The following is a 27,658-nucleotide window of genomic DNA, read 5'->3' on the forward strand; positions in this document are numbered from 1 at the left end:
CATTGAAGGGAAGATCCAAACTAACACTGTTTCCTGGATGAAATGATACATCTTTATATTTTTTTAAGTTACTGCTTTATGTAAAAAACAGAGTGAAACTACTTATGTTTACAGGTAGATTATATAGGCAGCATTTATATTTTTTTATTCATGCAAATGAATCTTTCATGACAAGAAGGGATTAATAGTTTTCACAAGACTGTTTTAGCAGGCATACTCTTCATCATGAGGTAGGGTTCTGTCACCCGTTTAGTATTTCTTTTACTGTATCACCTAGGAGCCCTAGTTAAGGGTGAGGGCCTCATGGCTGTAGGTACCTTGTATACACACACACAAAGATGGTCCCTGCTCGAAAGAATTTTCATGATAAACCAGCACCCCTCTTAGGAAAGTTTATCCTAATTTTACAGGGACACATTCTACTTTCTACAGATTACAGATCTACTTCACAATGGGTATCCATCACAAGTACAGCCAGGGAAACATTTGGCTTAGTAAGCCAAAGGAGACCATTCTCACAGCTTCTTAGTACCTGTAAAACCCTCCTATAACCACTGGTGATGTGTAAAGAGGATTAACTTAAAGTTCATAAAATCAAATGAAATTAAACAACTGTCATGGATAGCATCTAAGCAAATACAGAATTCAATATTTTCCTAGCCCCTCAAAGATGAGGTGGAAAGAGAAGTAGTGTGATCCCAGCCTAAACTTCTGCTCTCTCAGCAATCACATAATGCAGCCATACAAGAGCCACTGCCTTCCCGGGGAAGCAAGACCTAGATAATGTGTAAATCCAAAAAGAGCTGTACAGTGTAGTATAATATTGGATACATTCACATAGGTGTGATGAAGCCACACAACAGTAAGATTTAAGACATACTAAGTAGTAGAGTCACGATCTGTTCACCTTAAGATACCATGAAATGGTTTAAGGACTTGTACATTCATTTGCTAAAACACTTCTATGCAGTTCCTCAAAGGCTTCATTTTCATAGTTACAACAAAAACATTAGATATAAGATGTGGAGGTTCCTGCTAAATATGCTTACTATATTTAGTCCTTAACACAAATGGAAGTTGGTTAGCCAATTCAAGTTCAGTTTATTTGCTTTAACACGCTTACCCAAAGAACGTACTATAGAAAATCTTTTAAGAAACATTGAGCTACAATGACATCCGAAGAAGCTATTTTCTAAAGAGGCCTACAAGCCATGGCCTTAGTCCCCGGTGCTAATAACTAGCACATTAATTCTAGAAGTTCGGCAAACACCACAGACAACGATCAGCTTTATAAAAATATATTTTACAATTGAGTCATTTAGAAAAAAAAAATCTCTTTAGCTACAGCACTTAATGAAAAGCACAGTATCATTTCAAGAGTCCTTGGTGCTGGCAAAAAGCTCTTCCTGGAGTTAAATCCTTCGGGAAAAGTTTAAAAAATAAATATAGATTTTAAAAGATGTAACTATTTCCTCATGTTTTTTTCTTTTTTTCTGAACTCGTAGGAGGTTTAAAGATTTCCTTTAAATTGACCCAAACTCCTTGAGAATAAACATTTCTGTAAACAATATGCCTGTCATGGGGCGGCAATGCCTGACAGCAAGAACATTCATAGCTTCTAGATTTATACCATTCATTGGATGTTTGGTTAGTCAGGGCCAGGTACAGGGTGAAACAGCAATATGCCCCCAGCACCAGAGATAGGACAATAACAAAACCAAGCATGAAGACAATTCTAGGAAACGTCAGGAACAGGTGCTGCAAAGACAGAGAAATAGTAATTTATTTTAAAGTCATAGTGTATAAAGTCCCATTTTAAAACATTTTGATTTCGCTCTCTTAACCACAGTATAACCAGCTCAGAGATGGTGAATCCCATATGAAGCCTTTAGTAATTAAAGATTTTCAGGAACATATTTCCTCACAGAATTTGTTCATGAAGGGACACTCAAGCTTCTGAATTTGCATACTGAACACAGGATTGTGTGGGTGACCTACACCATAAAGATAATACCTGATACTTAATGGTGACATCAGATTCATTTTTAATTTATTGGATTTTGGTGATTTATGGTTGCAGCTTTAGTGTTAGTGAAGACATATTTTGGATTAAAATCCCACATGGAGTGGTTGTGAAGATACTTCACAAACATGAATTAATGTATCTGAATTCTAGGGTGATGGGTTCCATTACAGACAGAGAAATTAACTTGGGATTTGAGAGTTGGCTGAAAGAGCTGTTGGTGGCTCAGGGCATGGAAGACAGAGATGGATTGCTTCCTATCACTCAGCCATGCTTAAGCAGGCTCCAAAAAATGAGTCTTCCTTTCTCAGCCAGAAGTATGGTGGCATCAATATATAGTATGAACATCGCAGTAGGCGGTGGTGTCAAACGAAAAGAAACTCAAACTCACATGAAAACTCACCTTTGTTTAAGTGTGAGCAACAATACTGGCCAGGACACGTGTGTGTGTACGTACGTACACCCAGCGATCTTAAACCAAGACCTCTCTGGGCCAATAGAAGTTAAACATCTCTTCCAAAGGACATCTCAAACAGTAAACCAGGTTGTGAACTACTTTAAAAACATTAGTACAGTATATGGTAACTGATGTTTATAAGGCTATTTCTATAGAGATCAAAGATTTATATTGGATATAATGGGTTTGGAGATGGAGAGACTGGAAACTGCCATTGTAAAATATTTTTAAGTTCCTTGGAATGATTGTGACTAATTAGAGCAGCAAAAGTGGGTTCACTACAAGAGGTTCACTATAATGGCTCGCTCCCCCCCACAAAACAGCACAGCTGGACCTACTGCAAGATTCTTAGGAGATGAGACTTAAAAACAACCCCTTTGTTCAGGCTACAAGCCCAGAAATAGATTAAAAGTCAGACATTACAGTGAGCTTACCTGAATAAGAAAGAGAATCTCAACTGCATGCTCTTGCCCCTGATCATCAATGTAACTTCCAAGCATCATATTTGATAGCAGCACTACTTGGATTAGAAATGCTGTTGTTATGATTGCAAGGTTTGCAGCCATGGCAGTCAGAGTGAAGAGGTAAATGAGAAAATATCTTGTATTGAAGGCACCAATGCAATTGTTGATCCAAACACAGTGGTGATCAAAACGATGTATGCAGTTGTTACATACACCTGATCAAAAATTAAACACAAGACAACACAATTATTTGGGTTTTAAATGACCAATGAGTTTTTTTTTTTTTTGTTTAAATGGAGCTTAGTTTATTCCCCCCCCCCGCCCCCCAATGGAAATACAGGAACATGACCAGCATTTGCCATTAAGATACGAGAATAGCCATGTGCGTGCCTGATCATATGTGATTAGTAAAAGCGTGCATAGGAGCATACAGTGTGGTTTGTAGGAATATATCCAGACTTCTGATTCCTTCTTAAGGAATCTTTTATGGCCAGAAGACTTGTAGGAGAGGAGCCAAGGAACATTTGTCAAAGGCCTTTGTTACCATTAATAGTAAATGAAATGTTTCATCCTCTGTTTGTTACCACCGTGTGTGGCTTTTAAGAGTTAAGCAAATACAATGGTTGCAGATTACAAATCAGCAAGAGAAACGTAATATTTAAAAATTAACAGGGATTAAAACAAAACAGTTCCTCTTTTACTCACCAGCCAAGGCTGGAGCCCAGGGACTTCGGTTTCTTCTGTTAGTGCTACCTAAAGCATCATTTGGAAGGTAGAGTGTACAGTTCCCTGCTTCATTTTAAGTGATAGGGATATCAAATACAGCAAGAGAAACATAGAATCCTGAGCTCGGGTCTTGGCAGGTAAAAGCTTTTAATTTCACCTTCAGATGCTCAACAGCTTTTCCATGTCAGGATCCAACTTGACTAGCCAGTTTTCCTTTGTATGAAGTAAAACTCCAAAGCTAGGCTAAAAGGCTGCTTTGCAATTTATTCCCTGAAACTAACCAAGATGTGGTCTCCAGGCTAATATTCTCAGTAGAGTAGTTTAGAGGCAGCATAGATATGTTGCTGATAAACTTGGTTTGAGATCTCCCTGAAAATGAGCAATAATGCCAACAATTCTTTGCAATAATTAAACGGGATAACTAAGTTAAAGGCAGGTGAACTGTAAGTATCAGCAGCAAATGAATCTGGTATAAATTTGTTTTTTTAATATCCTTGACAAGCATAAGGATAAAGACTCTTACTGCAGTGTTTAGATCTGGCTGGCTTTTCCACGTTGCATGTAGGACACATGGTGCTTTTCTGAAACATTACTCCATCATATGCATAAGCCTTAAGAAATGACTCCTGATTTGACTGTGTTATTATACCTATAAGAGAAACAACACCATAGCAGCAAACTTCTCAATCAAGAACTGTTGAATATTTAACACTGTGTGAGGCTGCTCATGCACTTTAAATTTCTGTGTGTGTTGCCAGAATCTCAAAGGGGTCGACAGTCTTACGAGGACTGTAGTGAGTGGAAATAATAGTACAGAGCCCATTTTTGGTGTTACACCATCTTTCCAGAGAGAAATATATTCTCAGAATACTGAAGTTTCTAATCTGACTCAAACCCCCCAAAACAGAAAAATCAAAGCAAAGGTTATAAAATTTGCTCACCAATGAAATGATAGTGATGATGACATTAGAGCTCTGGAAAGCAGATGAATGCCCTATAAATACATCATCGTCTCTGTTTTTTTATCTCCAAAGCCTGGTCAATAAATACATTCCTGGTTTTCAAAACTCTTCCAGGACTTTCTTCACTCTACCCCTCTGTGACTTTGTATGCACCTCCTCCTGGCTCACTCAGTGACTGGCGGATGAGGAGGTGAGATGATTTGATGAAGGTTGCAAAGTAAATTAGTGAGTGACAGAGCCATGAATAAAAACCCAGTCTTTTGTTGGGACTCCTTTGATTTAACCACAATATCTGCTTGTTATACAGAAATACACTGTGTGGTAAACATGAATATTCCTGGCTTTGGAGCGTGTTACTAAAATACACCAAAAGCAATTAGCCCACTTTCTTCCTTATTAAGAGCTAATTATGGCAAAGTGTTATTTAAAAAAAAAAAAAAAATGCCCAGCTGTTTTTTTCAGGGCAAGTGCAGAGAGTACATTTCAAACTGTTCATCACTTATTTCAGCACTTCTTATTTGGAGCGTTAAAGAAATGGGATTTGTTGGGGCCATTTCTGATCTACCATCCAATGAAACGAATTATCAATCAGGGATGAGACACAGAGCATTTCTGGGCAATTACACAATACCTTGGGTTGTGGGAGAAAGCACCAGGTCAAAAGCGAAATGACAATTGCCCAGGAAATGCAACAATTCAAAATAAATATGAACTTACCAGGGTTGGTCACAGAGCACAGAATGAAAAACCCCATATTCACAGCCAGCAACAAATACGGCAGCAGAAGATAATGAATGCTGAACTCCATCTCTTGGCAGTAGCCAAATACTTCCCAAGTGTATTCACCATAAACTGACACTTGTAAGGCTAAGTGCAGGACAATGAACAGGCAACTTCTGTAATGAAAGGGGAAGAGGACAGCTTAATTCACAATCAGTGCTCTAAATACAAGATAAGCGTCATTCAGAGGTGACAGTTCAGCAGCAAAGGCTCTCTCATGCTCAGGAATAGCTGCTACTGAGCTCATGGTCAAACTAATTTCTCTAACTGGGATTCCCTATTGATAGCACGCAGCCTAGCCAAAATTCCCTAAATTTACAATAACTCCCAATATTTGTATGTCTTTGAGGGGTTCTTTAAGTAAATCTCATCAAAGTCTCATAATCAAAATGGACCCTCACAGGCACAAAAGTGTGCCACAGGAACAAGCTGATTCTTAGACAACACTTTGGTGCTGACAGAGAGTCACCTTAATCCCATGAACTGCTTTGAAAGCACTGAATAAACAAAATATTAAAGTAAAATTGACCAATTTGGCAGCTGTAAGAGAAAGGACGCAGCACCATGAATAAGAGAGCAGCATACTGGGAGGTTAATGATGGCAAACACTAATTCACACCTAAAAACATACTGCATATCACATTAGGTGGACCATTTAAACTGAGGTCAGTGTGCCATTTCCCCAGCATTTAGATGCTCAGATACATCTTGCTAAATCTGTGCCCCAAGTTTAGTGCACCCATGTAGGGGGGGAAATTACTGTGGATTAAGGGAAAGATGTGTCTATTAATTAAAAAGAACAGGAGTACTTGTGGCACTTTAGAGACTAAACACATTTATTAGAGCATAAGCTTTCGTGGACTACAGCCCACTTCTTCGGATGCATACTACAAGTGGGCTGTAGTCCACGAAAGTTTATGCTCTAATAAATTTGTTAGTCTCTAAGGTGCCACAAGTACTCCTGTTCTTTTTGCGGATACAGACTAATACGGATGCTACTCTGAAATCTATTAATTAAATTTCGCTGTTCCAAGAGTAATCTGGATGAACACCTGTATTACTCGTTTTATAGCCTTAGCAATATGTGGTTTACTACAGCCTGAATTCTCGTTACAGAAAAGCTCTATTCTATTGTTCTCATACCACCTTTACCACCATAGTTTCTGAGCACCTTTCAGTAATACATTAAGTGACATGACTAACATCTACCTATGTGGTTCATTCTTTCAAAACTATGGAGCTACGCTATGTAAAATTTGCTTAAATATTTTAGGACATCCATTCTCTCAACAGCAATCAAGGAAGAGAGAGAACCGCACAGCTAACTTTAAAGAGAATCTGTAGTCCCAGACAAACATCCTTGGCAAAGAGGGAAACACCTCTAAGAGCAATCTCTCACAGTTTTGTTGGTACCTATGGGAGGCTGCCATCAGTAATGATCAGAAACAGTTCAGGAAAAGGAGGTGAAAGAAAAAAAGAAGTGTGCTACCGTGTGTGGAAGAGCCTGTGAAGCACCCTCTGTGTTGCTCTTTGAAGCCGTGTTGGGATTATAGATGAAGATACCTGGAGCAAATGAAGATACCAATCTGAATTACACATCACTTTTCCCTCTTTGTAGCAAAAAATGCAAACAAAAATACTATTTCTATAGCACCTCCCATCTGAGGATTTCAAAGGACATTAAAAACATCAGTTCACTAAAGTCTCCTAATTCCTCTGAGGTGGATACTGTTATATCCACTTTACAGGGGGTTGGGGGGGGAGAGAGAAGAGAGAACTGATGCACAGAGAGCCAGTTTTTTAAAGGTATTTAGGCACCTAAAAAATGCTGATGGGGTGTTTAGAAGCACCTAACTAAGTTGTTTTTTCACCCCAGATCTTACCAATTCTGGGAAATTTTAAAGATCAGCTGTTTGAGTTATTTGTGATTTAAAAAAAAAAAAAAAAAAAACACTTAAGGTGTTTTGTTTTGTTTAAAAGGAAAGAGCACCTTTAGGCTGAGAATATGCATGGAAAGTTTTAGCCCAAAAGAAGAACTTTGATGGAGTTGAGTGAGTGAAACCAAAGGGTTATAACGAAAGTCAAGAAGCGACCAGGAAAGTGATGCTGAGAATATCCAGTTTGATAGCTTCATGTTTTTCTAATGGTCAATTCAAAAACTGCCATAAACAAAGAAGGAAAAAAACTGTCTGTTTTCATTCAGTGACATGATTAGCACACTCAATGCTGTGGAACTGTCTCTATCTGCCAGGGAGTAGATGATTTATCTCTATAGCAACACACCTCTCCACCAATGGTGCAAAAAGCGCAGCAGCAAAGCAGAATCGCTATATGGGGGGGCGGGGGGAGGAGGAGAAGAATTGCACTGAGGCTTTTTATCTTACATGTGACAAGATCACAAGCCAGGCAGGTTTGGGAGGGATGGTACGTATTCCACTTCTAACAAGTCTGCCTCATACTACAAGATAGTTCATTGAAAATTTTAAAAAAACAGGAGGCTATATGCTGCTGTTAGAGGGGCATTAGAAATCATTAGATATAAAAACAAACCTCTTATGCAACTTTCAGAATCTGACTTCAAATTAACTGTATGAAAATGTGTTTACTATCCTCTAACTATCATTGCATCCAAGAGAGGACAGAAGGAAACACCCCATTTCCCCCCGATGTAAAAATTAAGGTGGCATAAGAAGCTTGTGTATTTCAGAGGGCTTCCCCCCCCCACCCCGCACACCACTGAAGTAAACAGCATTCAAGTTAAACCAAAGCAAAAAGGCTCTTAAAAATGTTGCCTTTCCCTGTTATGGTTATGGAAGCAAGATGATATGAATGTGGAAAGAACTGCATACAGAAGCCAACCATTTTGCACCAATGAAGACTGGCAGCATGAAAAAGAGAACAGTGGGATGGACGCTGACCTGCCAGAGAGCTAGAAACAGCTATGGTGTGTGTAAGTAAGTCATTTTATATTGTTCAAAATCCACATCTTGAGGTGCTTAAAATAATACAGTCAGTCACACCTTCAACATACCGGTGGCTTTATGCATTTTGGCCTACAGTCAGAAACCAACTAATTTTTTTTAAAGATACGGTTTATACATAAACCCTCCCCACCCTTTTAAAGTTACCCTGTAATTGTTTAACTTTGATATTTTCACATTTTATTTCTTTGGCAAAATGGGAGTACTTCTTTTACATCATAAATGGTATTTGTAATATCTAGTTTGTTGCATAAACAGCACAGAGATAGATTTTAAGTAATGAAGAAATACAATCAACAATTTGCCCAGCTCCCTTTACTCGCAAAGTAAAATAATAAAAGACAAAAACTGTTCATAATCATGTAACTAATGTTAAATGTGTCTAGTTACTTCACTGACTTTTCAGATTTTTCATTCTCCTTTCCCTGCTTATAGTACAGTGCTATTTCTTTCCATTTTTTAAGAAAGGAATATTTGTTTATTCTTGTTCTTATTTATTTGCAACAAACTCATGATTTTTTTAAATCTCCTTTTAAAGAAAAATGCCTCATATAGCTAAAGTTCTTCATTCTCCTTAGTTGTTAGCATATTCTACCAAATAACATTACTTACATAGTACCGAGTAGGATTTTTTTAAATACTTTTTATTAAAATTGCACTTGCGTATGACCCATTTGCTATATTCTCTCCATTAAAACAGCCCTACAATTATTTTTATGTGAACTACAAATATTGTAAATGTATGGCAACTCAGGTTTATTGTTTATTTATTTATTTTTAAGGATAATTATTTTGCAGTGCTATTGAACAAGTGTAATTTTTATATTACAGAACAGCAAGTTCTGTTCTTACCCCATACAATGCAGCAACAACATTGGTTTCAACTACATTTTGTGGTGCGTTCAGAGCCCTGGAAACCTTTCATGTATCTACTGAGCAGGTTCAGCACAGTTTGCTGTAACACAAGTCTCCCTGACAGTATGCCTCACCCTGAAGCAGAGGAACCCCCAAGACAAAGTAAGAGGGGGAATTCAGTCTCCATGGCTCACTCAGATTTTGGTGTGTCTGCTGAGACTGATTACATGCCATCTGTGAACTGGAGAGTGACCTCATTTCAGATAGGTCATTTAGACTTTTTGTCACCACCAGCTGGGCTACCAGCTTTGTGCATCACTCTATGCAGGATGACTGACAGATGAAAGACATTGTATCTCATTCCTGATCCCGGCTTACATCTAATTAGAGGGGTATTCATATGGCATCATGGAAATGTCCATCGTAGGTCTCAAAACCATTAAATTGCTACCAAAATTCCTTGAAAAATCAACATACCAAGGAATACAGAAGTGGTTATATGGAACAGACTCTATCCCAGTACCTCACTCTCTTCATGCAGAAGACAACTGGAGGATCCACTAGCAACTGATTTTCCCTTGTTCTTCCCCCACATCTCCAGCCTCTTTCTGCCCCCACCCCCAACACTCTGCCACCTATCAGTGGGTCTCCTTACATCATCATTGCTCAAGAAAATCACACCAGTTCTGCTAAGAGCAGACCCACAACCAGTAGAGGATAGGCCAGGATTGCCCCCCCCAAACAAATAAGGAGCAGGCTCTTCTCTGTTTTCAGAGCATTATGTGATATACATAAGTGTAAGAAACACGCTTAAATCCATACAAATTATGACCCTTTTCAGAAATTTAAGTGTGGTGCATAACACAGCCAGCCAGTCACAGAGAGACAAAGCTGAAAACCGAAGGGTGTTTGTGCTGGCTGCACTCATACTCAAAACTGGGGAGACATGACCACAACATGACATGAATATGACCAATGTTAGACTCCTTACCTGAGTTATACAACTGAGGCCTCTTGCAGGAAAACTCTGTTTCCTTCCTGAATAGATGCAGACTAGAACAACACTAGCCAGGACTAATAGCAGATAAATTATGAAGAGAGCCAAAAAGTCCATCCTGCATCCTGCAACAAAAAAAGGAGCTTATTGGCGCTGCCTGCTGCTGTGTGTACCTAGACTCTATGCGCTGGTATCTAGGATTAGAAATGCTGCACATTATTTATCAAAACATTTCTAAACAGTACCCAATTCTGATGGAAACCAGTCCTGGAAATCTCCACAAATACTCTGGCATGGCTCAGAGCGAGGCAAAGAATCTAGTTCAAAACATGATTTATGTTTTCTATAGAGCTCTAACAGTGTGCATGAAGCATTTTAGAAGCATCTACAGCCAAAACAAGGAGCCACCTCTCATTCCATAACTGGCTCCAGCCCCTTTAGGGCAGTAATAATCCATTCGTATTTACACACAGCCCAACATAAGAGGGCTCAACGTGGACTGGGACCAATGGATGCTACTGTAATAAATAGCAGCAGGGGAAACTCAGAACCCTGAAGTCTAGACAAATGCATTGATTTTCATCTGCATTTATCACTCTTACCTTGTGTTCTGTTTATTGTAGCCACCTGTTGCTTGTCTTTTACTTGGACTGTAAGTTATTGGGGGCTGGAACATCTTTTTGTTATATGTTTATAGAATGCCTAGCACAATGGAGCCCCGCTGGGGATCTATGGGTGATATCACCATGTAAATAATAGTAATACTCGGTCATTTGAAAGATCTACAGATATTCTAGATTTAAAAAAGCCAACAACATTTCAGTTCCCTTTTAATACTAGGAAGCAAAAGGAAAGCCTAATGACACCTGCAGTCTTGTACCGCCCTGACAAGCCATCATTTCTATACTTTTAAGTCTCCCGGAGGTTTCTACACGGAGGTTTGTTGGACTTGCATCGAATAGGTGCACTCGGGTCCCTACCATGCTAGACCCGTTTACTGCTCCTCAAACGCCAGCTTTAGGGAGAGGGTCACCAGACAGCAAGTGTGACAAATCAGGACGGGAGTGTGTGTGTGTGTGGGGGGGTAATTGGCTCCTATAAGACAAAGCCCCAAATATCGGGACTGGCCCTATAAAATCAGGACATCTGGTCACCCTCAGGGACCCCCGCTCCCGACCCCAGCCACTGCAACGCTCGAAAGGCTTTTCTGCCCCAGGCCCGAGCCTGCAAACAGCCACACGCCGGAGCAGCTAGTCGGGCCGTTGGGATCCATGGGGCAGCCCCGGGCCGGCCGGCCCCACTCGTGTGAGTGACGGGGCAGCCCCGGGCCGGCCGGCCCCACTCGTGTGAGTGACGGGGCAGCCCCGGGCCGGCCGGCCCCACTCGTGTGAGTGACGGGGCAGCCCTCCCGCGGCAAGCACCGGCGCGCCCCCCTCGTCCTGCTGCGAACCCCCACCCCGGGCACCCCCTTGCCGCAGCCCGGGAGCGGCCCTGCGGGACTCGGCTTCAACCCCTTCCCCGGCGAGATCAGCCCCCGCCCCGGGCTCGGAGCCTGGCGGACAGGCGCTGAACGTGTCGGGATGGCAGGGCGGGAAGCGACTCGCCCAGGGGCTCCCGGCCGGAGCGAGCCCAGGGGACCCGGCCCCGCAGAAGCGGCTGGGCCTAGCCCGGCTCTGAGGGAGGCCTCCGGCGGGAGAACCTCACCGCCAGCTTCCCGCCGTGCCCTCCAGGTCTGGCTAATCGAGCGCCGAGCAGCCGGCTGCTCGGGAATCGCTTAGTCACGGAGGGGTCGTTGCCTAGTAACCGGGAGGCTCCGGGCCCCGCCCCTCGCTGGGCAGATTCTGTGGGAGGCCGAACTCGGGTCATAGGACCGCTAAGAATCCCGCCCTGACTGACCGGTACGAGACCGGAAGTTCCGGTTACTAAAAAGTTATGCAACCGGAAGTTCTGTCAGCCCAACCGGAAGTTGGTTGGCTGCTGACCCAAGACCATTGGAGCAGTGGCTGCCACCAACCAAGTTTAGTTTGTCCCTGTCTGTCCAAACTGCCCAGGAAGTGCGACCTTCACAGTGTCCCTTAGGATGATGTGGTGATGCTGGTGCGCTGCCCACTGTATGATGTCACAGCCCCCATCTGCCACTTGGTGCATGATGTCACAACCTACTCTGCTACTGCGAGGTTGTTGCCATTGCTGCATGAGAATGCCACAGTCTTCAAATCGCTGCCACTGCGTCAACAGGCCACTCCCTAGCAGAAGGAAGATGTTTTGTTAGGACTCTGCAAGGTGCCATGTCATCATGAGAAGGACACAGGCATAGGTGCTGGAACTAGGGGTGTGCCCCCCCCGTCCCCGGCTTTAAGTAGTTATCAACCCAAATACATGGTTTCCACCTTCAGCACCCCCACTATAAAAATTGTTTCAGTACCCCCGGACACAGGGATGAGTCATCATGGAGGGATGCTGCATCAACACATCTGAAATGCAGGAGGCCGTAACTGTCTCACAGGCTGGATGCAGGAGGCTAAGCCCTGTGAAATTTGAGACCGGCCCACAAATTTCAATCTGAATGGAAAAATTGGACAGAGGCTGCATCCAGTGGGATGGAAGTGACTTCTTCTGAGTAGAGAGACCAAGACTGTCATGTGCTTTAAGATATAAAGACAGTTATTCTCAATTTCTAAGCAACTTGCCAGCTAATTATAAACAAAATAACATAGCAATAAAACAGTAATAAATTGGCAGCCAATGATAACAACAAAAGAATGATCAAAGAGGAGGTACAATCTGGAAGATTAAAAATACATTTATTTATTGGAAAAAAAAGAAAAGAACAAATGATCCAGTCTGACCAGAAAACCTTGGTCTGAGGCATGCATTTGTTTCACCCCCACACCCCTGGAATACCTATTCCAACACCGCACTGTGTAATAATGGCATCCAGGACATGTTACTTCCTCAGGTCTGAAGAAGAGCACGGTGTAAACTCAAAAGCTTGTTTCTCTCATCAACAGAAGTTGGTCCCATAAAAGATATTACCTCACAGAACCTGTCTCTCTAATATCCTGGGACTAACACAGTTACAACACCAGGGCATGTTACTTATAGTTCAGTGGCACTGGAAATTGTACAGAAGCCCTGCAAAATGGTAGGTTAATAATCCAGTCAGTGAACTAGTTGGTAATGATGCTGTGATTTATAACCTAGTAATGTCCCTTTAAGCCTTCAAAGTCCAGAACTGAGATCTTTTTGGTTGCAATTTATTACACTAGTGCAATGGCAAAGCCCAAGTATTTTCCCCAAATCAACCTCCCTGCTGTTGGAAGCCCTCCCCAATTCCCACCTGTTGTGCACAGCTCATGAGAACTAGACAATAAGAGCTGCCATACTGGGTCAGACCAATGGTCCAATTAGCCCAGCATCCTGTCTCTGACAGTGAGTACGGCTTCCAGGGAGTGTACAGAACACGGCAATCATGGAGTGATCCACCCATGCCTTTCACTCCAAGTACTGCCTATGTGATTGTCAGAAAACATTCCAAGAGTCCTAGATATATGCACTTCCTATGTGATCCACTTCCTTGCTTGCAGAAACCCTCACACATCACACCTGGTGTGGGCCTCCTCCTTCATCTACCTACTGCTCCCGCCAGAAACCTTCCCAGATCCCCCAACACTTGTCTCCCAACTGCTGAAAAGCCTCTCTGATCTATCTCCTAGCCTGTGCTTTCTATTTTACCTACTTTCCTTCAGCCAGAAACTTACCTTGACCCCCTGGATGTGTACTGTCTTTCTGACCCACTTCTCGGCTCCTGGTTCCAACCCCCAGATGGGTAGAGTGGCAGCCAGCCAGGAGTACATGTGTGGGGAAAAAGCAACAAAGAGTCCTGTGGCACCTTATAGACTAACAGATATAAGGTGCCACAGGACTCTTTGTTGCTTTTTACAGATCCAGACTAACACGGCTACCCCTCTGATGTGTGGAGAAGAGTTTCCTGAAAGGGAAATAAGGGTTTCTTGTCATGGGAGGAGGCAAGATCAACAGTTGGGGTAGATGAGTCAAGGATCTTTGAGGTCGGGGAAGAGGGAGGGATGAGAATCCCCCAGTGTAGTTTATCACTAAGGTTTAATGAGAGGAAAGGCAGACAAATATAAGAAGGGTGCAGCAGCCAGCCACATATAACAAGAATCATGATACAGGGTTATGAGAGGCTGCAAAGATTACATCTGGTTGTTGTAATTGGATAAGCCTCTAGCACTGGGACTCTCCTAATAACCCCCTTTCAGATGGCTCAGGCTGGTTTTGGAGCCGGGGCATCCTGACTCCTAACTATCTGCTTAACACTGACTCCATTTGTGTTATTTCTTTTTATGGAACATAATGAGAATAGCTGCTGAGAGGTTAAACCAAGACAAGGACAGAAAGTGACTGGAGCTGCCCTTGTCCAGCTGACCTAGGCAATACAGAGAGTTCAGCTCCCAACACATACCTGTGTTTCCTTCCTTTGAACTAAGAATCTGAGATAATTAAATTTTAATTCTAGGCCTTTAAGGAGTCATTGGTCCCCTGGAGAGAAAGCAGAATCCAGACTAGTGCAGAATGAAGTTTAATGTAGGAGGAAAGCCTTATTTTTAAAAGGGAAAATGCCTCTCTATAGTCTCTTCTTAGATCTCAGTTTATTGCCCAGGCTATCCAGGGATTCAGCTGTATTATGCAGAGCCAGCCCATGGGTGCAGCTCTACAAGGGGTAGGGACCACTGGGATAGGAAGGTTTGTTAATAAGACAAGTGGTACCATGGATTCAAAATGTAGCAATTACAAAACAAAACCACCAGGGAAATGGCTCCAAATTGAAGCACAAAGTGGCCATCAGTTCAGGGAGTATTGTGATCAGGACTTGTGGGGTTGGGGTGATGTTGTTGGAGGTAGTAGCAGGGCCATGAATTCAGACTTGCTTCCACATCTGTGGCCCTGAACAGTAGAAAGAGGATAAAACCAGTAGAAAGGGAGGATAAAGCCAAGAAAATCCCCTAAATCCCAAAGCTCTATTTAGGATTCTTATTAATGATCCAGCGTAATAGGAGTTGTGTGTAAATTAGGGCTGTCAGTTAATCGCAGTCAACTTATGTGATTAACTAAAAAAAAATCTCAATTAAAAAAATTAATTGCGATTAATCGCCATTTTAATCGCACTGTTAAACAGTAGAATACCAATTGGAATTTATTAACTGTTCTTGATGTTTTTCTACATTTTAAAATATTGTATATTGATTTAAATTACAACACAGAATACAAAGTGTACAGTGCTCATTTTATATTATTTTAATTATAAATATTTGCACTGTAAAAATGATAAAAGAAATAGTATTTTTCAATTCACCTTATACAAGTACCATAATGCAATCTCTTTGTCGTGAAAGTGCAATTTACAAATGTAGATTTTTTTTGTTACACAACTGCCCTCAAAAACATAACAATGTAAAACTTTAGCGTCCACAAGTCCATGGAGTCTTACTTCTTATTCAGCCAATCGCAAAGACAAACAAGTTTGTTTCCATTTACAGGAGATAATGCTGCCTGCTTCTTATTTACAATGACAGGTTTCAGAGTAGAAGCCGTGTTAGTCTGTATCCGCAAAAAGAACAGGAGTACTTGTGGCACCTTAGAGACTAACAAATTTATTAGAGCATAAGCTTTCGTGGACTGCATCCGAAGAAGTGGGCTGTAGTCCACGAAAGATTATGCTCTAATAAATTTGTTAGTCTCTAAGGTGCCACAAGTACTCCTGTTCTTATTTACAATGTCACCTGAAAGTGAAAACAGGCATTCGCATGGCACTTTTGTAGCCGGCATTGCAAGGTATTTACGTGCCAGATATGCTAAACATTCATATGCTTTGGCCACCATCCAGAGGACATGTTTCCATGCTGATGATGCTCGTTAAAAAAACCATGTGTTAATTAAATTAGTGACTGAATTCCTTGAGGGAGAATTGTATGTCTCCTGCTCTGTTTTATCCACATTCTGCCATATATTTCATGTTATAGCAGTCTCGGATGATGACCCAGCACATGTTGTTCGTTTTAAGAACACTTTCACAGCAGATTTGACAAAACACAAAGAAGATACCAATGTGAGATTTCTAAAGCTAGCTACAGCTCTAAGAATCTAAAGTGCCTTCTAAAATCTGAGAGGGATGAGATGTAGAGCATGCTTTCAAAAGTCTTATAAGAGCAACACTCAGATGTAGAAACTACAGAAGCCAAACCACCAAAAAAAGATCAATCTTCTGCAGGTGGCATCTGACTCAGATGATGAAAATGAAAGTGTGTCAGTCCGCACTGCTTTGGATTGTTATCAAGCAGAACCCGTCATCAGCATGGAAGCATGTCTCTGGAATGGTGGTTGAAGCATGAAGGGACATATGAATCTTTAGCCCATCTGGCACATAAATATCTTGTGACACTGGCTACAACAGTGCCATGTGAATGCCTGTTCTCACTTTCAGGTGGACATTGTAAACAAGAAGTGGGCAGCATTATCTCCTGAAAATTTAAACAAACTTGTTTGTCTGAGCGATTGGTTGAACAAGAAGTAGGACTGAGTGGACTTGTAGGCTCTAAAATTTTACATTGTTTTGTTTTTGAATGCATTTTTTTTGTACATAGTTCTACATTTGTACGTTAAATTTTCATGATAAAGAGATTGCACTACAGTACTCGTATTAGGTGAATTGAAAAATACTATTTGTTTTTTTTTTTACAGTGCAAATATTTGTAGTCTAAAATAAATATAAATTGAGCACTGTACGCTTTGTATTCTGTGTTGTAACTGAAATCAATATATTTGTAAATGTAAAAAACATCTAAAATATTTAAAGAAATGGTATCCTTTTATTGTTTAACAGTGCAATTAATGACACAATTAATCACAATTAATTTTTTTAATAGCTTGACAGTCCTTATCGTGATTAATTTTTTTAATCGCTTGACAGCCCTAGTGTAAATACATGTTTGGGTCTCAGATTCTCAAAGATTCCCATTGAATTTCCTTCTGATCACTGTGCACTGCTAGATGGATCCGGAAAGCTGAGGTCACCTGGAAATGCTGAGACCCAAGAGGAAAGATTGTGTGTAACACAGATATATGGTATGTGCTATTCTTTGTGTTTGTTTAAAAAGCAGCATAGAATTCATCTGATTCGCTGCCTCCACTTTCCTGCAGCTTTCTTAGGAGAAACATTTTCTTAAGCAAATAACCCTTTGGCTTCTGTAGGAGCTGTGAGATATATCTCCACTGGCTGTACAGTGCTTCTTCAGTCACCAAAGTGTTGTATCTGCTGTACACCCATGGAGTTAAAACAGAGATGAATTTAATTCACTGTTTAAGGGGAGCAGCATCTTCCCATGCAAATACATTGGAGGTTGCTTCCTAAATTCTCCCCTGGGAATTTACATCTATCTAAGGTTTAAACTGGTTAAAGCTTTAAGAGCCTGAGAATTTTCTTCTTGTTCCAAGCATGGTGACAGTGTTAGCTGAAACCTCTCCTGTGCCTGACCGGCACACTTTGTACTCCTGTTCTCCAGAAAGCTCTTTAGGTCGGCTTGCTGATGAATGGCCTATTAGGTTACTGTACTCAGATAGAATTTGCCATAGAAACTCAGGTAGTTGTCATCAGCGTGTAACTGATCCAAAAGCTTTGAAGCTATTGCGATGGTCTTGTCTGGTAATTTTCCTTATTCCAATCTGCTACTGGCTAGACCCTGTGAAGAAGAGGTAAGCCTTGCATGGCCTGCTTTCATACTGAGAGTAAAATAACTTTTCTAGTCAGGGAGAGCTTCAGAATGCCGGAAGGTAATTTTTTAGGGCAATGGAAACCAGTTCACTGGTAAATTCCTGAAAAGGAAAGTGCCAAAGTAAAATCGGAGGAGACAGAAAATGCAGCAAAAGTATTAGTTGTAGGGCAACTCCTACCCCAAAGGTCAGGTGTGGTTTCCTATAGGCTACAGTGCAGCCCACGGTCATGCTGTTCCTGTTATCGTAGAGTGAGGACAAAGCTAAGGAACCACAGGTTCTTACTGCTGGTGGATACAACCCACCAGCAAGGTTTGTGCATTGATTCAAGTGCAAGAAGATGTTCTGGGTGTGTGTATTTCTTTGTGATGTTATATGTATGTACAGTTTAGGCCTGGCCCTTGTTCCCCTGAGGAGTTATTAATGGGACCCTTGGTTGGGCATGGTTTGGGAGCCCTGGTTTAAGTCTAAGTTAGGTTGTAAGATCCTCGGGGCAGGGACTGTAATTTTATTTGTCTGCAAAGTGCCATGCACAGCTATAGAGCTGGCTAAATAAATAGGAATAATTGTAGGAATACCACAGAGCCACCAAGGCTGCATGCTGGCACAGATGCAGCAGCTTGATATTATTTTTGGGACGCTCAGATACAAAAAAATCACCTGCTAAATATAATAATATGAGGGTGAGTTTGAATCTGAAGTAGGTAAAGATAATTTAATCCACAGGCTGTGCTGAGCAGCCACCGCATACCAGGCTCTGTCTCATCCAGGAGTTTGGATGATGGTCTATTAGGAAACAAAATGAGTCTTTTTTCTAATCCAGAGTTTTAGCCTTTTGCTCAGAGATCCCCGGCCATTACTAATTCCCGTGGAAGCTCTGTTTGCAGACCAAAGGCTGGAGCTCAGTGTCAAGCTCGTGTCTGGTGCTTTAAATTACCCAATTACATTGAAAATTTATTGGCAACGGAGACAAAGGTTTTTTGACATGCTAAAAAAGAAAACCCATCACAATTATTGACCTTCATTCATATTGAGTGGGTTTAATAGCTAAAGAAAATTTCTCCTGGAATTCCTATTTTTATTTCTGTGTCACCACCAGAGGGCAGTGAATACACCAGCTGGCGCTCCAAGTCAAGATTTTTTTTTTACCAGCTGAAACAAAATACATTTTCTGTTAGTTATGGACTTTTTTAAAAGGGGGTCGCACAAATCAAAGAGGTTTTCCTTTTGCAATCCCAGTGTATCTTGGTCTTTTCTCTCTATTCTGCAGGTGTCTGGATGGACAGGGTAAGACTATTTGGTTTTGTTGTTTACACAAGACCTGTCACCAGGTGCTATGTTCTTCATAGTCTTACTGTGGCCAATTATAAGCTATAAGGGTTTCCTAGCTCTTCCCTAATCAATAACACCCATGCCATGTTAACTAGACATGTTGCAGGTGCCTGACAAACATTGGGGTGTCTCTGATCATACCGATGCGGAAGTGGGAGCAGTTCGGTACTAGAAATTTTTCCTTTATTTTTGCTATTGTGTGATTTTGGTGCTGATGAAAGTGAGGAGCTAGAAGAGCTAAGCATACGGAGGAGAGATGCTGTGCAAACTCCCGCTCACAGCTCTGCCAGTGCAGCTCAATCCTCATTTGGACCATCCCCTGCTACTTCAGCCATTGGGTCCCCCCTCCAGCTCTGCCTCCAGACCTGCAGCACCCAGGATTATTGGAGATTTGGTCAAGAATTCCCTGTGAGTTCTACCCAGGCACCTCAATTCTGCTTTATAGCACCTTGTTTTATTCTAGTCCGGGGTTCCTCAATTTCCATTAATTTCTGCCAGGATACTGGTCTGCAACACACCTTGCTATTTCAGCCGCTGCCTCAGGTTTCTTCAGAGCAGAGACTGACAGTATGGCTGAACTGTGCTAAATAGTGTACTTTGTGATGTGAGCAAATGCCAGTCCGGAACTAGGCTGAGACACCCCTCCCCCACAACTCTTCACATCTGATCTTCCCCTAGCTCAGCATTTCTGTCATGACCCAGATCCCTTATCAGCTTCCTCCATTCCCTGATCAAGAGAAGTTAAATTTGCACCTGGGAATATGGCAGTCAGTGTAGGAATCAGCAGCAAACTGGGTGGGATTATGGAAGGGGAGAGTAAGGAGCACAGTAGAAACGCATGGACAGACAGCACTGCTAGAGAAGAGCAGGAATGTACATTGGCCAGTTAGCAGAGTGAGAAGTCAGTCATTAGCCTTTGATGTTAAATGCTGCCTTGTCCTGCTCTAGACATCCTGCTACAGTGAAAATATTTAATGTAGAAAGAAGAGTTTAGTCAGGAAGTAAACACACACAAACAATCCTCCAGGAGATAAAGCTGCTGTTTGCTGCCGATTTTCTGTGCCTGGCCAGAGACTGAAGAGACTCAAGCTGCATTAAAATGGATTAGGGGCACATATGCAGTGTTGTTGTTGCTGTGGCGGTCCCAGGATATTAGAGAGACAAAGTGAGTGAGGTAATAATCTTTTATTGGACCAACTTCTGTTGGTGAGAGAGACCAGCTTTTGAGCTTATGCAGAGCTCTTCTTCAATTCTGGGAAATGTACACAGTGTCCCAGGTAAATGCAAGGTTGCTCATATCACAGAAACCAGGAAGGACCAGAGGCATCACCACAGCATCAACAGGAACTCCAGCCATTAGCTAGAAATAAGTGAGACATCTGATTGGGCAAAATGATTGGCATGAAGTATAGCTCATGGAATGCCAGGAGTTGGTCCTTAGGTGATGTACTGTGACACTGCCTATGAAGAGAGAGGGCTATTTGAGTGGGCTGCTGCATAGCTGGAGCTTTCAATGGCCACAAGATATCGAGAATTTCATCTCAAGATGTGTACACAACTGGTGAAGAGTAGACAGATGTGTGGGAATCTTACATCTTCCTCTGAGACATATGGTACTGGCCACTGTTGGAGACAGGATAGTTGGACTAAGTGGACCTTGGGTCTGATCTAGTCTGGCAATCCCTGTGTTCACTAAATTATGCGTGGAATTGTTCACTATTTCATTCTGAGCAATTTTATGCCTCTGCGTGTAGACAGCTCTGCTCAAAAATGGGTTGTTTTGTGGTTTGATAACAGGGCCTATTTTTGCACCCCCCAATACATCAGAGGAAGAAAATATTTTTGGAAAAACATGTCTTCTTGAGTTCATGCCAAATGAGAAAAAATCCTCCTATTCTGAACAGCTTCACTTTTGTTGTGAATATTTTGTACGCTTTATTGCAGTGAGTCACACATCTGAAAAGATCAAACATTATTCCTCCTGATTAAGGATGTAGAAATGCTTACTGACTGAATGGGGCAAATTTTCAGATAAGCCTCAACCCATCCTCTAAAATTAGAACATAAGAATGGACATACTGGGTCAGACCAAAGATCCATCTACCTCAGTATCCTGTCTTCCAATAGTGGCCAATGTCAGGTGCCCCAGAGGGAATGAACAGAACAGGTAATCATCAAGTGATCCATCCCTTGTTGCCCATTCCCAGCTTCTGGCAAACAGAGGCTAGGAACACCATCTCTGCCCATCCTGGCTAATAGCCATTGATGGACCGATCCTCCATGAACTTATCTAGTTCTTTTTTGAACCCTGTTATAGTCTTGGCCTTCACAACATCCTCTGGCAAAGAGTTCCATAGGTTAACTGTGCATTGTGTGAAGAAATACTTCCTTTTGTTTGTTTTAAACCTGCTGCCTATTAATTTCATTTGGTGGCCCCCTAGTTCTTGTGTTATGAGAAGGAGTAAATAACACTTCCTTATTTACTTTCTTCACACTAGAATTAGTAGGGCAGTTTTTACTCTTAGGTATTTGTAGGCACAATTTTGCATGCCCAATATTTGCAGGAGCAAAAAAGTCAAGTATTTCTGTTCAAGCTGCATTTGTGCGTTCAAAGTGAGTAGTCAGAGATCTAACTACCTGACTTAGTTACACAAGTATACCTTGTGCGCACACAGCATTTTGCATATGCAAAATGTTCCACATGAAAAATGGTGCATGCATAAACTTGGGCCTGTAATGCTCTGTGTGCAGACTGTGTCTGGGCACCTACATGAGGCAGGATGACAGGGTTTGCTGGGAATTCTATGAGAGAAACTGAGCTTTCTGGGTCTCTAGTCCCATTTCCAGATTTGAGAGGTTCAGATACTTTCCACATAAACATCTCTTTGGGCTGCTTTTCTTGTTCAAATTTCCAGGGTCCCTGCTTCGCAGCCCATCACTATTTCTGTTTCCCTTTGGTTTTGCATTTGTGTAGATGGGAGCAAAAGTAACAGTAAAAGCACACACATGTTTATATTGGGCCAGATTTAGCTCTGATGCAACTCTACTGAGGTCCACAGTGTTATACCAGGGAAGTGTTCGGCTCCTTGTGCGTATGATGGATAAACAGACTTGTTGTAAAAGTAATGATTGCTGTGGAATCAAGAAAGAGAAGGTGAGAGGGGACGGATGCTTATGAATGTTACAGCAGTGACCCATTTATGGCCATTAACAGATACAAGTATCAGGGGGTAGCCGTGTTAGTCTGTATCTACAAAAACAACAAGGAGTCTGGTGGCACCTTAAAGACTAACAGATTTATTTGGGCATAAGCTTTCGTGAGTAAAAACCTCACTTCTTCGGATGCATAGAGTGAAAGTTACAGATGCAGGCATTATATACTTACACATGGAGAGCAGGGAGTTACTACTCCCTGCTCTCCATGTGTAAGTATAGTAACTCCCTGCTCTCCATGTGTAAGTATAGTAACTCCCTGCTCTCCATGTGTAAGTATAGTAACTCCCTGCTCTCCATGTGTAAGTATATAATGCCTGCATCTGTAACTTTCACTCTATGCATCCGAAGAAGTGAGGTTTTTACCCACAAAAGCTTATGCCCAAATAAATCTGTTAGTCTTTAAGGTGCCACCAGACTCCTTGTTGTTTTTATTAACAGATACAATTAGAGATGGAAAAGACCTACAGAGCATCACAGCCATACCAGAGCAAGGTGGGATTGTTGCCCATGGTGTCCTTTCCAAGGCTTTATCCTGTCAAGTTTCAAGTTTCACAAGTAATGGGGCTCTCACCAGTTCCCTTGGGAGACTATGTCATGCCCCTCTGGATGTCACCATTGGGCAGTTTCTCCTGATATTCAGCCCACAGTGGCACATAAAACAGAAGAAAGTCGTGCTGTGTGGTTCCTAATGGGATGTAATATCCCTCCCCCAGATTTCTACCCCAGGCCCCAGCTCCTGTTTGTGCCGCAGCAGGAGGCATAATACCTTAAAATCTTTTACCTTGCTAAGCCCAGGGATCCTGAAATGATGAGGAAGCAAAGGAGAAAATCAGAAGACAGCAGTTTAATCTTCAGTCCGTGTTATCACACATTTCCCTGCCTTTCTGGCCCTCTGTGTCCAACTCTCTCAGCCATTCCCAGCCAGGAGAATGGCTACTGGTTTCTTTGCATGGGGGCTGAGTATGAATAGGAAGTAGGAAACACAGTTCTGATTACACTCTTTAGCCTAGATCTTGGCAGTCATCCAAGTGAGGTGCTTTTCTGTGTGCCAGATATGTATCGATGCATTTCTACCCAGCACAATATCCCTAATTTTCTCCCCAACACAGCTGGTTGCCGGACCAGGCCAGGACAGTGCTTCTGGCCATTCTCTAGCCCTGTATTTCTGCTGCTTTGACATCCCAGAGTTGTCTATTTTGATTTGCTTGTGTGGGTAGTAGATTTCCCTGCTTGGGCTCTAATCCATTTTAACTCCTTTCAAATTCTAATTCCACTTATAAGTCTTCAGTCTCAGGTCAGCGTGAGACAAAGCCATTACTAACACTGTAATCAGTCTGCAGTTCTCTTTGGGGTGATAGTGAGATTAAACAGAGTAAAAAAAATACGCATGAAGCTAACATGCAGCATCTTGAGGGGAACTTATTCTGTTCTAAGGAGACTGGAAGGTCATTTTAGTGGCAGTTTGTTGTGGTAGTGAGTGGGGAAAAATGAAACCCTGCTAGAATGAATCTCTCTTTCTCTTTATATTGCTGATCTCAACACTTTCACCATTAAGGTGCCTTACATAAGTTTTTAGCCAGTTCAATCGCTATTGTGGGCCTTAAGGAAAAAAAATAGCGTATAGGCTATTCTTCCCCAGTGAAGTGCACCTTGAATGCTGGATTGTGGATATAGCAGCTGATCAGACCTGGCTGTCTGAAGGAGTAAAAAGAATTTGTGTGGATCAGTGATACGTGCTCCTGAAGGAAACGAATGAGAATGAAGACAGTCCTAAAACCTCAGGGGGACAAACATGTCCTTTGTGAGAGCCTGGCTGGCCTGCCTCCGAGGACCACAGATTTCTGTAAGTCTTTTCTCATATCACAGATTCATAGCAGAGCTGGAAAAGACCTACGGTAGGTGGTCACCTGGTCCATCTCCCTTTAGCCAAAGCAGCATTGTTCCCTAGTACATAATCACCAGTGTTTTGCCTAGTCTCATTTCAGATGTTCAGCCTGAAGGACAACTGTCTGTCTGTCTCCCTGTTTATATGGCCCTTGTCTGGGGTCTCCAAACTTCCCTTGGGGAGCTCACTCCACAACCTAATAGCTCTCCTGATATTCAGCCTAAATTTTCCTTTGCTTAATTTCACTCCATTAATCACAGGCTTGTTCCACCCTGAACACTTATGCTCTCTCCTGGACATTTTCACCTGTCCGATGCTCACAGACAATTATTATCTCTCTCCTTTAGTTATTGCTTCTTGTTTAGTTCTTTTAATATTCCTTTGTAAGACAATCCTCCCAATTCCCTTTACAGCACAGCTTCAAGTAGCTATTTGCAGTAGCAGATCCAGACGGTGATTATTAATATAGGTTTCTATAGTAATGGATCTCTCTCTCTCCCCCCACTATCCTTTTCCCCTGTGAACAAGCTGCTCCATGTCACCCCTGCCAAGAGGAGGAGGTTAGAGATATTTGTCTTTCACCTACTTGGATTTTAATAGGATATTACAAATCTTTTAATCTCTTGCTGAATTCCAAATGATAAAACTGTAAGGAGGGCTCCCCTGGACTTTAGTGAGAAGAGAAAACATAATTTTGTCACTAAAATTGGAGTTAGAAGAGTCAAGCTGGTCGGATAGTCACTGGGTGAAAGAACAGCTGAAATGATGATGCCATGGATTCTTTCATACATATGCTTCTGTACTGAGGATGAGTGTGGACTGGAGTAGGACTCTGACCATACATGCAAAGGCAGAAGACAGCCACTTTGGGTGATAAATCAAGATTCTATTTACACATCAACCCTGCCCCCGCTATTCTTAGTGAAAGGGCTGGCACAGATGAAGGGTGACTCAAAATAATAGGGAAAAATAAGAAGGGGAAGGTTTTCAAAGATACAAAGAGAATGAGGCACCCAGTTCCCTTAACTTCCAGTAGGAATTAGGCACTGAGTACACAAATGGGCACAGGAATTCTCTGTGGTTCTCTGCTGACAGTGCTTTGGTGTAATCAATCTCAAGATGGGAGTCAGGTATTTGGAATACTCTCCTATCACTAGGTATGAAGTTTGAGAGGTGCTGGAGACTGATTTTCTTTTTAGTTTGTATTAGCGGTTGTTATTGGAGCTTGTTTGGAACTGGTCCATGGTACTGGTTTAAAAAACACCTGGGTTTTGTTACTTTGCTTTTTTGTAATCTTGAGTGGTGTTAGAGGCTTTTGGAGTTGAACAGTGCAAAAATAAAAATGCATTCATGATGATAATTGATTAATGGTTATTATTACTAACAAGCCTCCATAAATTGTAGGTAGTGCAGTTGTAGCTGTAACGGTCCCAGGATATTGGAGAGACAAAGTGGGTGAAGTAATATCTTTTATTGGACCAACTTTTGTTGTCTCTTTCACCAACAGAAATTGGTCCAATAAAATATATTACGTCACCCACCTTATCTCTCTAAGCCTCCATAAAGTAATGTATCCAGTCATTTCAGGCAAAATGCTTTTTATTTCCTTTGGAATATTTTGATTGCAAGGGCCCTGTCTCTATTAGCTTTTCAGACATGCTGAATGCATGTTAAATAATGCGTAATAAATAAATCTGAGAGTAAACAGCATCTTCATAGAGAGGCTGGATCAAAGGAGAGCAAGTGAGTCTGTATGCAAATTATTTAGCTAGTATCAAAGGACAGTTAATGGGCATGCCTACAAATTATTTAGTGAAACCAGTGCAGCTGAAAAGGAGGTGCAAGGATGTTGCTCTGGAGTGTTTAAAGATGCCTTGATGATCACATGTTCCAGTTTTCTCTTAAACGTGTGCTTCTTCCACAAACACTAGTGGCTGGTGAGCCTGACACGTCTTTTGTGGTTTGATCTTCCCCGTTAAGTCAATGGGAGTTTTGCCATTCGTCAGGCTCTCTGTAGTGGCTCATGACCTTGAGTGCCTGCTGCAGGGCAGACTGTCAGAAAGAAGGCAGACACCCCAAACTGGTGGTATGTTCTAGAATTAGATTTCACCAAGCCGGTAACAACACATTTCAACTCTTGGGTCACTATAACAATCTCATCATGGAGTCACAGACAGTCCCCTTAGACTCTCCAGTCTGTCTTGCCACCCTGGCAAGCTGGATGTAGTGATAAATGGTCACTTACACCAAAAATCACAAAATGTTCAGATTGCTTCCAGTCCCAAGAAACCAGTCACATACCCCAGATCAACCGGTACCCTAGATCTTACACCAAAGACAACACCTGTAACCAATTCTGTAATAAACTATCTAAAGTTTTATTAACTAGGAAAAAGAAAGAAGAGAGTTATTTACAGGTTAATGGAAACAAACATATACACACAAATGAGTTGGAATCTAAATCCTGAGAGTGACAGTTGTAGTAATCAACTGTGAATTCAAGATTCTTTCAGGGCGGACCCAGGCATAGCCCTGGGGGATCTCTAACTTCAGTTTGGTGTCTCTGGCCTGTGAGAGTTCAAACAGCAAAGAGATGGAAGACTTTTCTGTGTCTTTGATTTATTTCCTTCACTCAGCTTCCAAGTCCATAGGATGAGCTTCCTTGCATGTAGCATTCCCAAGGTGCGATAGGGCCATTCACCAATTATTTGTATTGCAATGTTCCTTGATGGCCCATCTGATTTCGATAGTTATTCTGGATGGGCTGGGGGAAAACACCCTTCCCATCTGAGTTCACAAGTTTAGAGCAAATATTTTCAAAGTTGTAAAGCAAAACTTACATATTTCCTTGTAGCATGGAATACAGACATTACAAATAAGATTAATGCATGCAGCATTATACAAACATTCTATAGACTGTAAACACTAACTACATTCTTATAAGACTAATTCCTGTGTTGAGCAACACATAAGTGAACTGGTCTGGTCTCCAGTTCTGAGTTTGTCAGTTCTTAGCTGATGCCTGCAGCCTGGGCAAGAGCTGGCACCTGGCCTGCCAGTATCACACCATTGATTTCAGTGGACACAGATTCAGATCCTTTGTTCTTACTCATGAATCAGGCCTTTCATACATCCTCTTCTTAAATTCTGGCTTTACCCTTCATTATGCTGAAAGTAGGTCAGTACCAC

The 27,658-nt window shown here is 41.8% G+C and overlaps 2 protein-coding genes across 2 annotated transcripts in view; one reads left to right on the plus strand and one right to left on the minus strand.

Annotated features, from left to right (window-relative positions):
• Positions 1–1,282: 1,282 nt before the first annotated feature.
• ZDHHC4 (zinc finger DHHC-type palmitoyltransferase 4) lies at positions 1,283–11,325 on the minus strand. The gene is made up of 7 exons (XM_054043180.1): positions 10,848–11,325; positions 10,240–10,370; positions 6,902–6,975; positions 5,350–5,528; positions 4,194–4,319; positions 2,915–3,159; positions 1,283–1,758 (listed from the first exon to the last, which is right to left on the minus strand). The coding sequence occupies exons 2-7, from the start codon at positions 10,360–10,362 to the stop codon at positions 1,474–1,476; spliced, it is 1,032 nt and encodes a 343-aa protein (XP_053899155.1). The 5' UTR covers positions 10,363–10,370; positions 10,848–11,325; the 3' UTR covers positions 1,283–1,473.
• The window catches only part of GRID2IP (Grid2 interacting protein), a 98,383-nt gene continuing 78,729 nt past the window's right edge, over positions 8,005–27,658 (plus strand). The window contains exon 1 of the mRNA XM_054043166.1: positions 8,005–8,362. Within this exon, the coding sequence (XP_053899141.1) occupies positions 8,242–8,362 (121 nt within the window). The 5' untranslated portion in view covers positions 8,005–8,241. The remainder of the gene's footprint in view (positions 8,363–27,658) is intronic.

This window comes from Malaclemys terrapin, chromosome 10, assembly GCF_027887155.1.
Source record: "Malaclemys terrapin pileata isolate rMalTer1 chromosome 10, rMalTer1.hap1, whole genome shotgun sequence".
Classification (NCBI taxonomy): domain Eukaryota; kingdom Metazoa; phylum Chordata; order Testudines; family Emydidae; genus Malaclemys; species Malaclemys terrapin.

Excerpts from the sequence above, each read along its gene's own strand:
- ZDHHC4 (XM_054043180.1), bottom strand. The coding sequence starts at position 10,362 with ATGGACTTTTTGGCTCTCTTCATAATTTATCTGCTATTAGTCCTGGCT. Across the intron at positions 4,320-5,349 it reads GTGCTCTGTGACCAACCCTG|GTATAATAACACAGTCAAAT; the intron begins GTAAGTTCATAT and ends TTTCTCTTATAG. Across the intron at positions 3,160-4,193 it reads AGCCAGATCTAAACACTGCA|GTGTATGTAACAACTGCATA; the intron begins GTAAGAGTCTTT and ends ATTTTTGATCAG.